This window comes from Garra rufa, chromosome 1, assembly GCF_049309525.1.
Source record: "Garra rufa chromosome 1, GarRuf1.0, whole genome shotgun sequence".
NCBI lineage: Eukaryota > Metazoa > Chordata > Actinopteri > Cypriniformes > Cyprinidae > Garra > Garra rufa.
This window is the reverse complement of record NC_133361.1, coordinates 49321948-49335984: the sequence shown is the minus strand read 5'-3', so window position 1 is coordinate 49335984 and position 14037 is coordinate 49321948. Positions and strand designations below refer to the sequence as shown.

The 14037-nt window shown below is 35.7% G+C and overlaps 1 protein-coding gene across 1 annotated transcript in view; it reads right to left on the bottom strand.

Moving 5' to 3' along the window:
* Nucleotides 1–246: 246 nt before the first annotated feature.
* The window catches only part of crhr1 (corticotropin releasing hormone receptor 1), a 283958-nt gene continuing 270167 nt past the window's right edge, over nucleotides 247–14037 (bottom strand). The window contains exons 10-14 of the mRNA XM_073832713.1: nucleotides 12888–12960; nucleotides 12580–12665; nucleotides 9151–9286; nucleotides 6404–6445; nucleotides 247–487 (exon numbers count right to left, since the gene is read on the bottom strand). Coding sequence (XP_073688814.1) covers nucleotides 347–487; nucleotides 6404–6445; nucleotides 9151–9286; nucleotides 12580–12665; nucleotides 12888–12960 — 478 coding nt within the window. The 3' untranslated portion in view covers nucleotides 247–346. The remainder of the gene's footprint in view (nucleotides 488–6403; nucleotides 6446–9150; nucleotides 9287–12579; nucleotides 12666–12887; nucleotides 12961–14037) is intronic.

Genomic DNA, 14037 nt, shown 5'->3' with positions numbered 1-14037 from the left:
GAGGAGAGGATGCAACATATAACCCTGTCTATTGAAGAAATACACTCTGCCAGTATTTATCAGCTTTTTTTGTGTGTATATCAGGTTCCTCCCACGGTCTCCCATCGCTGTCTGAGAGCACCGATGCTCTAATCTGTTTCTGAAACAGTTTTTTCCTCTGTGTTTGGCAGGTGGACCTCAGTATCTGTGTACGTTTCCACCTTTCATCTATGTTTCAGCTGAGGATCATACCCTGTTTGGCCCATAGCTGTTATCCCTGGGTTTTGCAGAGGATGTGGTTGGTTAGCTGAGGACGGAAAGAGCGGGAGCAGAAGAAATGGGGACAGATGCTTCACTTCTGTTACGGTCAGAGCGCCGACGACTGCTTGATGCTGTGGAAACTGACCCGCGTTGGAGAGGTGGGAATAGACATGGCCCGTGCCACCCGCGCCCGAATGGAGTGCTTATCCTGCCAGCGGTGCCACCGCTTACGAACGGCTGAGCGTACCTACAGACAAAGAAAAAGATGTTACTGATGACATTAATAACTTAATGTAGCTAAAGTGCACAAGCTACCCTAAAAAATCCATTTAAAAATAAAATTTTAAAAATGTATATATATAAGGGCGTTTCCTCTGAGGAGGCAAGGGAGGCAGTGAAAATACTGGATGAGAAAAAAATTTGTAGTACAAAAATAAAACAATGGCGATATTACCAAACAAAACATTAAAAAGTGTATAAATCACTTGTTTAGAGATCCTTCTTTTCACACTGAGGACAACTGAGGGACTCAAGAGGAAACAAGAGCATTAAGGGGTGAAAACTTTTTTCATTTGAATATTAGTGGGAATTTAACTTATTTTGTCTTCTGGGAAACATGTAAGTATATTTTGTAGCTTCTGAAGGGCAGTACTAAATAATAATAAAAAAAAATGTTATTTAGCAGTTTACTTAGCAGTTTAACTGTTCAGGACAAACAGGCTCACGAACAGCTATCAGTAAAAAAAAAAAAACACAGCTGTGGATCATTCAGGTAACAACACAGTATTAAGAATCATATCTTCTTAAATATCTTATTCAGGTCAGTATTCAACAAAACATAACATGCATTTTGTATGATCCATCTTATTTTGGTAAAATAATTAACATTTAGAAGATTCTGCAAGGTGTATGTAAACTTTTGACTTAACTGTACAGTAGTGCATGAATATAAATCTACATTTGTTAATATTGATTTATATTCATGTATTTTTATTAGAAAAGCGATTTAGAGCAAAGCTCTGAATACCAAGTCAAATAAGCTGGAAATTAAAATGGACAGACAAATATAATTGTGGTTTAAACAAAACATGAGTTTCAAAGTGACTTTAGAACTCATTAATTAATTACACTAATGTACAGTTCTGTCAGTCATTTATCAAATATGCCAACAAAAAGCAGCATGTATTTTCTGTCAAACATGTCACCTGTCATGCTACTGGTCCTAGAGTTTGCATTACATTAACCTCGTCAGGTATCCTTCCATGCTTTAAACTAATAGGTGAGAGAAATTATTTTTTTTAGCTTTTTTAACAGCTCCATGGAAGCCCATTTCTGTCACAGATTAAAAATAAAGAAGGTAAAGAAAATAGGTACTTTTTGACTCGCATTTATGATTTATTCTCAAAATTGCAATTGCGAGGAAAAAAATTAGAAAATTGGAAAATTAGACATTAGATATTAAATCAGAATTGTGAGAGATAAGTCAGTGTTAAAATGATTCAAAAAGAAATAAAACATCATACATGAATGCACATAACAATCCCACAAATAGCACTTCAAAATAACTCATTCTGCGAAGATTAATATTAACAAGACTAACATGACTTATATTCTGCCTTTCCCATAGAGTGAGAGAGAAAGAGTGAGAACAGGTGTGCATGTGTTTATGTGGGCGGTGTGTTGTGTGTGTGACAAGGAAAGAGGAAAGTAATACATATCTGTGTGGGTAGATGTGTGAACAACTGCGAGTGTGTAAGAGGAGCATATACGTCAGAGAAAAGCAATTTAATTTACAGTAGACAGAGAGAAAAATATAGAGAAAGTGGATTAGCAAGAGAGTGGGTGGTGATACACATTATATTTAATACAGTGGGATCTAAAAGACCATGAAAATGCTTATAATAATAATAATAATAATAATAATAATAAATAATCATTCACATTTTGAGTGAAAGGAATGAAGATAGATACATAAAAATATGTACATTAAATACACAATGCTAGATTTTCAATGTTGTCTATAGTGCATATACCATCTGAAGGCAGAGAGTTATATTCTACATATATGAAGATTTTATTGAGCTCGTATATATTTTATACTGATCTGAGATCAGTTTAGCAGCTTTGCTAATGGATCAGATCTGTATTTAGAGTGGCAGGACTGACGGTCAGCAGTAAAGCTCTGCTCCCGGGCCAAGAAACATCTGAACATTAAATCATTAACATTTAAATCGCACCAGTCATATATGCGCCACCAATGAAAAGCTACATCGTTTGCATACACAGCGATCTGTCAGACCAACCAGAGAGTTCTCTCCTTAGCAAACAAAACTATGGCATTTCCTTAAGCTGCGCTGTCAGCAAAGGTTGAAATTGTTACAGTCCTTTGACATCTAAAATGCCAAATACAGTTTAAATACAGAAGAAATGACCAGACACCTGTGGTCATACGAGAAAAACCTGGAGCGCTTTAGACAGTAATTTGGAGGGGGGCCGTTTCACTGAATCAATGTGTCGGCTCTCAGAAAGACTGTAAAAGGCCTCGCTTTCCGCAATCAATGAGATGGATGTCGGAGTAAACATTTAAAGCTGCTCCCTGTCTCCATCTCATTCAATACACTTTGTAGGGGGCCTGTCTTCGACGTGGTCGACGGACAAATTTTTGTCTGCGCTCCAATGCGCTACGGAGAGTGTATACGGCTTCCGCGCATGTTTATTCTCTCACCAGATTAAGTTTTTGATTCAAAGTCACCAAACTCAGGAGCTGAAGGATGCTATATTGAACAGGCTTGTATACATAATACAGGATATACAAACGCATTCACGTACATACATTACATGTGTTATTATTAGGGCTGTCAGTCGATTAAAATTTTATTCTAATTAATTACATGATGTTTCGAATAATTAATCTAATTTAATAAATTTGACTGTGAAAATACCCACAGGAGGTCATTTAAAGCTATTTTTGTGTTAAATGAGAAAGTATCAAGTAGGCATTACAAGTCGTAGCTTTAGAAAGAAATATTTGATTTGATTTAATATAAAATTAATTACACAAATATTTAGGCCATATATGTAAACTATGGAACATAAAAGAAGATACTCAGTATTTTTGGTTCCAACAATGAAAGTCATTGGTAACCAAGACAGCTTTGTTTTATCTTTTTATGTTTCACAAAAGAAAGTTTTGAAATGGCATGAGGGTGAGTAAATGATGACAGAATTTTATTTTTTGGGGTGAACTATCCCTTTAGTGTTTTTATTATTATTATTTTATTTTTTATGAAATGATACTCTAAATTATAAACTAAATCTGCCAGCAGGTGGCGATAAATGCCTTTATGATTCATTCAAGATGCGTTCAAAAAGTGGATTCATTCAGAAACTACGCACAGCAATTCTGTTATGGATTTGAAGGTAATATGTACTTTGCAAAATTAAGCAAAAAACAATGTTGTGTTTAAAATATAACACAATGACTTCTTAATTCCTGAACCGTTGTATAAATTACATTTAACTTGTGACAGATCAGGACAAAATCAGCTCGTGTCATACTGCTCTATCTGCTGGTGTGATATCGCTTATCATATGATATAAATATGAGACATTTGTCAACAGTTAACTATATGAAATGTAAGATTACGTACAGGTCTGGGGCGGGTCCAGCGTGTTAACTGCATTAAAATATTTTAATCATGTTATTTTTTCATAACTAATTAATTAACGCATTAAAATGACAGCCCTAGTTATTTTTAAAGAAAGTTGCCAAGAACTTAAAAATAAGAGTGGCTGCAGTTTGAGGCATGAAATAGTTTCTGGCAGCCTATGGCACAGTATGAAACATGCCCATGAGGGTCAAAGGTTAGTCTTCACAGTAGATCAGAAGTGAACAGCAAAGCTCTGGTGCTGTATGTAATTAACCTCGGGGATGGGTGTCAAGTGTGGGGTGTCAGAAGATGAGTCCTGGAGGTCTAACTCATGCCAAGCGATCAAAAATCAATCTAGAGGAGAAAATTCTGACTTTGCTCTCAGAGCTTGACTCTCTTTTTTTGTATTTCTCTAAAAGCGTAAAACCCCTTGGGTCAGTGACTTGTGACTCTTAAAGCAATGTTTGAAATACAGCTTTCAGAGTATTTGCGGAAAATAATCCTCAACATTCACTTTTTCTTTCAGCTCACACAAGTGGATTCCTAAGTACATAAACTGAGAGTATTTCATAGCTGCTTATATTTATACATGTACTTATTTCATTCATTAAGTACAAGTAACGTCCCAAAGACGTTCCAAGAATGTTGTTGTAAGAACGTTTTCTCTCAACCTTAAGAGAACATTCATTAAGTACAAGTAACGTCCCAAAGATGTTTTAAGAACATTGTTGTAAGAACGTTTTCTTTCAACTTTAAGAGAACATTCATTAGGTACAATTAACGTCCTAAAGACGTCCCTAATGCTCCGTGGTGTTTTAAAATAATGGACCATCTGCACTTCACCTAAACCTACCCGGTAATATGAACAAAAGCGAATGTGACGTAAAAACAATCACATGCTGTTTTAGCTTGTTTTTCAATCTCTCACCTTTCAGCTCTTTTATCAAGAGGCATGTTTTTCACAGGATTTGTACCCAAGGATTCCGCACCCTATGTTCTATTTTCCCGCCTCTACTGTTCATTTCTGTTGGAAACTGCAGTGATATGTACTTATTGGTACTTATTTTGTGTCTTGTGAAAGTTCCCACTGGTACGTTTTCATCATGTTTCTCTCTTAAAGCAACTTAAAATTATGTGGAATTTTTTGTACTTATATTGCAGACTGAAAGTGTAAACCCTGTTGAAAAAAAAAAAAAAAACAGGATATGCTGGTTAGGTATGTTTTGATGAACCAGCATGGCAGCTTGTTTGAGCTGGTCTAAGCTGGTCCTGAGCAGGAGCTAGTTGCTTAGGACCAGCTTAAACCAGCCCATGACCAACTTATAACCAGCTCAGGATCATCTTAAACCAGCTCAAACCAGCTGCCCTGCCTCAAAACATACCTAACCAGCATATGCTTTTTTTTTTTTTTTTTTTAAACAGGGAACACACATTTTTAATTCCACGCAAAAGATAAAAAAAAAAACAATGTGAACAGTGTACACTCTGTGCAAGTTTGAAAATAATCAAATTTTTATTTTTGGTACCACTATCCTTTTAAATAGCTTTAACTGGTAATCAAATATAAAAAAAAAAAAAACTATGATGCAATGCATTAAGAGAAACTGAGCAAATGACCATCTGGCTAAACGAAAGCTCTTTATTGCACTTCCAAGCTGGATCATTTCTCTGTTGTCCTTTGACTTTCAGTAACAAGTGTTTGTTATTGCAGCTGTAATTTAGTACCACAGGCTTTTTAGTTCTGAACATATTTGCGTTGCCCCGTTGGAGCCAAAAGCACCTTTCCAAGTATCATAATGCTGACAATGGTATTTTTTTGGAGCTCTTGAGTCTGACATTGCGGTGTCCCTTTCATATGTACCGGGAACAGATCAATGTTATCGCTTTGACTTTAAGCAACACTGTACGCCCTGCTTTGCTCGTGTATTCTGATATCTATCTGTGATTCAGGGTGACCTCGGATCAAGCCCCACACTTTCCTGCTTGCCTTGAACTTGTTCACTGGCTAAAATGACAAACAAATCAGCCCAGACGGATCCAAGCCTGGATCCTTTTACAGCACCTGTAAGCGTGTTCGCTTAGGGGTACAACATAATGCGTAAGATGTGCTTGCGTTTGCGATCTGGGCACGATGCTAAAAAGGAACATTTTGGCTGGAAATTCCCAAAGGTTTACTGTCCTTTTCAAAGGGCATGTAATACAAGCCAGATTTAGACCTCACAGGAATGAATATTTTATGAGCAAAGTCGGTTTTTATAGTTATTGACTGCAAAAGGATGGTTTTGGGTTAACGGTGAGTAAGGAGGGTCTCAATGTGCTTCTTTTTTTGGCCGGGTCTCGTAGGACAGCCATGGCTGAAGAAATCTGAATTGCCAAAATTACTCAGACTGTTTGCGCTGTGCTTCAAAGTACAGACCCATTACTTTAGTAGAGCTGCGCTTCTGAGAGTCAAAAGAAAAGGGCATATTTGTGCAAAAAATGGAAGAAGAACATCAGAAAAAGAGCTTTCTTACCTCACTGTTCAAAAAGCAGTAGAAGACTGAGACAAAAAAGCCCTGCAAGAAGAACAAGAGAATGAGCAATTAAACAAAAAAAAAAAAGACTTTTCTAAATAACACTCAAATTGAATTTTAAACACGTAAAGCCAACATAAAACAGGATAAATAAGTCATTTATTTCAAGCATTTTCATTTGATATTCAATGTGACAATTGGAACTGATTTCAACCCTGCTACAATTATTAGCTGCCAATCATAAATCAGTTCTCAAATCATTATTAACATGTAATGTTGAAGATGAGACTAAAATGTATTTAAATAAATACAAACTATACAGAAGTCTCTCTTTATTTTCAGTAAAAAAAAAAAAAGAGACAAAATTTTATTGCAGACTGCTGTACACTGCTCTACTACTTGCTCTCTCCAAATCAGAGCTTCTCTGTTAAAAGAATACATTTTCTTTCTGGTGTTTTGATTATTTTTTTGCAATCTGGCAACCATGTGCATGCGCTCGCTTTTTATTACGGAAGCGCTGATGATCTGAAAACAAAGACAAACAAGTAACCTGAAGTTCAGCAAGCTCCATGTAAGAACAGCTGACAAAATGAACAGTCATGTCAAATAGCTGAGGTTGAAAGTAAAAATCTAATTTCTGTATATATATATATATACTTCCGCTCAAAAGTTGGATGCTCATCAAGGCTGCATTTACAGTATTTGATCAAAAATACAGAAAAAAACTGTAATATTGTAAAATATTATTTCAATTTAAATGAACTGTTTTCTATGTGAATATATTTTCAAATGTAATTTATTTCTGTGATACAAAGCTACATTTTCTGCATCATTACTCCAGTTTTCAGTGTCACATAATCCTTCAGAAATCAATCTAATATGCTGATTTATTATCAATGTTGAAAACAGCTTAATATTTTTTTGGAACCTGTGATACTTTTTTTCAGGATTCTTTGATTAATAAAAGGTTAAAAAACAGCATTTATATAAAATAGAAAAGTTTTCTAACAATATGCACTACTGTTCAAAAGTTAGAGGTCAGTAAATTTTTATTCTTTCTTTTTTTTTTTGAAAGAAATTAATACTTTTATTCACCAAGGATATGTTAAATAAATAAAAAGTAATAACATAGATTTACATTGTTAGAAAATATTTATATATTGAATAAATGCTGTTCTTTTTAACATGTTATTCATCAAAGAATCCTGAAAAATGAATCACAGTTCATACAACTGTTTCCGACATGATAATTCTAATAATAAATCAGCATATGGGAATGATTTCTGAAGGATCATGTGACACTTAAGACTGGAGTAACAGCTGATGACAATTCAGCTTTGGATCACAGGAATAAATTATATTTTAAAGTATATTCAAATAAAAAACATTATTTTATATTGTACTAACATTTTGCAATATTTCTGTTTTCTTGTATTTTTGATCAAATAAATGCAGCCTTGATGAGCATAAGAGACTTCTTTAAAAAAAACATTACAAGTCTTACTGAGGCCAAACTTATATATATATGATTTTGTAAACAAGAAACAACTGTCAATCTCTCCCATCTCACTCTTATTCATCATGATGTAAAATGCATAGACTTATCTAAGATCTGAGATGATCTTAACCCTCCAGATGATTTCTAATAAAGGAATTTAAGTAAACCAATAAACGGTTTTGCTGTCATTATGGTTACATAACATCCTGGTGTTATGTACATTTTTTCTGGCATGGTATTTTGCAGGGAAAACTGAAAAACCGCTGATAATCCCCACAGTTTTTTTATTATATATTTTTTTTCCACCCATGAAAAATATGTTTAAAGCTAATAATATTTTTTAGACATTAACAGTTAAATTAATTATCTGGATTTTATAATAAAATATGTTCTTTGCCTAATTGTGTGACCGCGAAATGGATACAGATACAACCACTATGGGCAATATTGCAGTTTTTTTTATTGCTTTTTGATTTAATTAATGATTTCACATTCTTTCATCTGTTTGGACAGGATTGTTCAAAACTAACCGAAACAATCAGTTTGCACTGAATCATTTAAGATGTTTTCGTAACATGACCACCCAAAAATTCCATTTGCCCCACAGATGAACTGTCATTCTTGTGAGGAGCCGGACAGATGTGGGGGCAGATGAATCTGTGGAAAACATGGCTTCAACACGCATGAGAGACCTCTGGGTCAAGCCAGGAAGCAAATGGTGCAAAACAGGGGACAGAGTTGACCTTGTGTGCTTCTGATGACATAGTGGACTGTGAGAAACGTACCACACGGAAATTGAACGAGGATTTCCAAACATGTGGGTGAGATTTAACAGAACGCTAAACCTCAAAACACACACATTTAGTCATGAGAACCGATTGTTTTGAGAAAACAAAAACCTTAAGTGAATCAGCTTCTGGGGTGAATACACTAAACAGCTGCACTACTTTAGCATGTGATGTTTCAGCACAAAACCTGCGATGTCTTACACACTAAGCACCTGCAATCCAGTTTAAGCAAGCACTAAATGCACTTAAATAGCACTGCGCCGTATTCTGATTTAGTCACTGTCATCATTTAATGCAAATTATGCTTATTATACAATGTGCCTTACAAACCTCAGCACTTTTGTAAAAGACTTTCAGCGGATGCTATTTATTTCTTAGTGAATTTCCACCTTTGAGTTGTAAAGATTAGTTTCAGAGCTGCTTTGACACAATTAAACAGGGTCAAAACTGTGATTACTCACCTGAAAGGACTCTAGGAAAGAGTTGAAGTAGATGAAGACAATCTGTGAGATCTCATCCTCGCCAGGGTTGACGAAGAACAGCATGTATGTGATGCCCAGCAGCGGCAGAAGAACCAGTGTGGCCTTGACTGCTTTCCTGTGAGAGTCAGAAATGTGGAGTTGATAGAGAAAGCAAACTCAGAAACAAAAGTCATATCTTTAGAAATTACAGTAGTAAAAGTTCAACTAATTTATGCACTACTATAGTGTAAAAATCTTTTGTTGTAAACAAAACAAAGATTATTGGTGCATTACTTGAGTAAGAAAATCATTCTATTTTAGTCTTTCTACTCATCTGATTTTGTGTGTAACTTGGCATTTCTTTGTAACTATTTGTGAAATTACTAGTACAAATTGTGTCAAAGGAACACAACTGCACAACATAACTGTTTCCAACCATCTTTCCAGAATACTCCCCCTGTCGGCCATTGGTCAGGAACACAGAAAGTCCCGCCCCAAACTCATGCCATTGGTAGAGCCGAAAGATACACACAAATATGTTTGTACATAAACACACATTACCAGTCAAAAGTAAGATTTTTAATGTTTCTTCTGCTCACCAAGCCTGCATTTATTTGATCCAAAGTACAGTAAAAACAGTACATTTTTGAAAATCTTTTACTTTTTAAAATAACTGTTTTCTATTTGAATATATTTTGAAATGTAATTTATTCCTGTGATTTCAAAGCTGAGTTTTCAGAATCATTACTCCAGTCTTCAGTGTCACACGATCCCTCAGAAATCATTCTAATATTCTGATTTGCTGCTCAAAAAACATTTATTATTATTCTTATGTTGAAAACAGCTGAGCAGATTTTTTTCAGGTTTCTTTGATGAATAGAAAGTTCAGAAGAACAGCATTTATCTGAAATAGAAATCTTTTTAACATTATAAATGTCTTTATCAGCACTTTTGATCAATTTAAAGCATCCTTGCTAAATAAATGTATTAATTTCTATAACACCCCCACTCCAAAAAAGATTATACTGACTCCAAGCTTTTGAATGGTATAGTGTATAATGTTACAAAAGCTTTCTATTTCAGATAAATGATTATCATTGTATCTTTCTGTTTATCAAAGAATCCTGAAAAAATGTGCTTAACTGTTTTAAATGTTGCTAATAATAATAATAATAATAATAATATATATATATATATTTTTTTTTTTTGCAAATCAGCATATTAGAATAATTTCTGAAGGATTATGTGACACTGACGACTGGAGTAATGATGCTGAAAATATAGCTTTTAATCACAGGAATAAATTACTTTTTACAATATATTCAAATAGAAAGCAGTTATTCTAATAATAATGCTGCTTTTGCTGTATTTTGGATCAAATAAATGCAGGCTTGGTGAGCAGAAGAGACTTCTTTAAAAAACATTAAAAGTCTTACTGTTCAAAAACTTTTGACTGGTAGTGTATATATATGATTAATTTAATATTTTTTGCCCAGTAGTGCCTTAATAACTACACAGAGTAAAGTCACAGTAGCTAATACACAGAGTTCAACAGGATGACATTGAGATGCATTCGGTTTAAGCAGTATGTATTGCATTTGCTATGGGCCACTGACTGTGACTGCCAAAGACATTAGTCATAGCTGGAGGGTATATCAGCATCTCTCTCACACACACACACACACACACACACACACACACACACACACACACACACACACACACACACACACACACACACACACACACACACACACACACACACACACACACACACACACGTTGGGTTTACATGTTTTATGGGGACATTCCATAGGCGTAATGGTTTTCATACTGTACAAACCGTATTTTCTATCGCCCTACACCTACCCTACACCTAAACCTAGCCCTCACAGGAGATTGTGCACACTTTTACTTCCTCAAAAAAACTCATTGTGCATGATTTATAAGCCTGTTTCCTCATGGGGACCTAAGAAATGTCCCCACAAGGTCAAAATCTACTGGTATTCCTATCCTTGTGGGGACATTTGGTCCCCACAACGTGATGAATACCAGGTACACACACACACACACACACACACACACACACACACACACACACACACACACACACACACACACACACACACACACACACACGCATGCACACACGCACGCACGCACGCACGCACGCACACACACACACACACACACACACACACACACACACAGATACACACAAACAAATACCCCCCATCTCTCCAACTCTCATCCTCAATACATCAATCATCCAAATAATCATCTATCAATCCCTACCACCCTTATTCACACTACAGTTTTGACACAGCACACTAACAGCTTATTATAAAGTTCCAGAACTCAGAACAAACAGCAAGCACCTCTAAATTCAACATCTCAATCTACATTTTTATGGTTCCCCACAGGAAAGACAAATCACAAACGAAATCTCTTTAAAGATGAAGTGTGTAATGTTTTGAACATTAAAAAACATTCTCGTCACAGTTTAAAAAATGCAGAGACAACTACAAATAAGCCCATAATCTAGAAAGATTTGTCCATATAGTGTAAACGCTGTGCTTTTATTAAAATAGTTTGTTTGTCTGAGCATCCCATCACAGGAACATTAACTTCCACAATAGCGTTATGCTTTCCAGATTCAATTTATAGCTCTAAACTTTTACTATATGCAACTGTCGCCTTGAATCTACTATCCTTTCTGCTATCTGTTCTGTTATTATTTCTCATAAGAAAGCTTAGGATAAGTGTCTGCGGAAAATTATACTGCAGCTGGGCCCGGATAGTCTCATTTTGAGGGAAAGTTTACAAAACTCTGGCTTTATAGAGCACATTGAATGCAAAATTCACTTTTACATGGTGTTTGCATATAAATGTGTCCAAGCGGTGTCTGGACACAACCACCCTACAATGATAATAATCCATTCACTCCTTTTTTTAATCCCCAAAAAACCTAAACTTTCTCAATTATCAAGCCGTTTTGATTTTCTAAAGCTTTATGACGTCATATTGCTCAGGCTCCGCCCACGAGTGTTGACAGACGGTCCCGTATTAGCATATTTTGTTGTACGCTTTCTGCTATTTTCTCAGCGACAACAATAAGCAGTGCAGGTGTTTTGTATTTGGATGTAAAAGTGAACATAAGAGTCTTCATTTTCTCCCGACATCAGAGCTACCGAGGACGCAGTGGATTAGTTTAGTTTTTGAATTACACAAAATGGAAGAGAGAGGCAGGGTGAGCAAAGCTCATTATCATTTAAAGAGTTATGCACCGAAACGGCTTGCTGTGAACAGAGCTGTTTTTGACAAGGTAAAAAGGGTGTTGTTGTTTCAGTGTACTGGGCTACCAACAAGCAAATTCTGAGAAAAAAAAAAAAAAAACTTTCTTATGGGACGCTGAATAGTCTGCCTCACCTGTACTGAATGGTCTCTGAGGTGGTGGAGGCCCTCAGTTTAGTCATCAGGATCCTCACAATGTTGAAGAGAAAAATGAAGTTAATCTAAAGATGGAGAGAGGAAAAGAGGAAGCACTCGATTTTGCACACTTGAATGCCAGATATGAATTATCAATATGAAATTACAAACATAAATCATGGAAAATGTAATAAGGCTCGTGAAAGGGGAAGCACCAAACAAATAAAAAATGCTAAATTGCCTGCACACACCAAATCTCATGAAACATTTGTGTAATTGGGTAGAGAATCAAAATTGTGCTGACTCACCAGTAGGACCAGGATCATGGGACCCTGATAAATATAATCAGTGTAAATGCCGGCCCGCTTCCCAAACCAGCACCTGCACACACACAGAATCAGATCATGAAGCACAGAAAATGATTAGACATGCACATCATGAAGCCTGGAAATTTATTCTACAGTATATATAATATTTTGACCCCATTTCTTCAAATACAGCGTGACTCTCTATCCAATATAAAGGGATTTGGAGATAATTATTTATTATTCTAGCACAATGATTAAACAAGCAAATCCAGTAAAGTGATTAAAGAAGACCCACTGGAATAATATCTAAAATGAAGCTTTTCTATATATATAAAAAGCAAGGAAGAGAAGGCAAGTGTGTCTCTTGGGCAGATATGCACCAGATTTGTTAATTTTACAGTTTCAGTTGGGTACTCGGCATAATCAAGACTGTCTCGGCTGAGTGTGTCAGTCTTACAGGAAGAAAGAAACATGTGGTGTTTGGGGATACGTCTGAATGGCAAAATGCTGTCGCTTCTGAAGCTCAACCAAAGACAAGCACAAGTTCACCCAGGTAAAGCCTGCCTCATGTTTTTAAATGAGCATGTTTTAAAAATGCTTTTCCGGGGCCATCTACAATGGTACTTAAATAGTTTATCATATATTTAATGTGGTCTGGGTGATGTTTTCTTTGACCTCATGTATTTATTTTTTAATGTTTCATGCAACCTGTACATCTGTCAATAAGTAATTTGCCTAGCATTTATTAAAGAGATCACAAATCTGTATGAGTTTCCTTCTTCTGTTGAACACAAAAGAAGATATGTCGGTAGCAAACACTTGTTGGTCTCCACTGACTTCCAAAGTATGGAAATGGGGACCAAGAACAGTTTAGTTATCTTTAACAGAAAGAAGCTCATACAGTTTAGAAAACCTTGAGGGTGAGTAAAAGATGACAGAATTTCCATTTTTGAGTGAACCATCCCTTTAAGTGACAAATAAACTGTCAAAGCGAAACATCCCTAGCACCCCACCTTGATATTCAGCTTTTAACATTAACAACATACTTTTTGTATTATTATATGGTTATCTGGATTTTATTGTCAGCATTTAGCATTGTTTCCTTGCTGTGCAGAACTGTGACCCATTTTTGGGTCACAATGCACCAGTG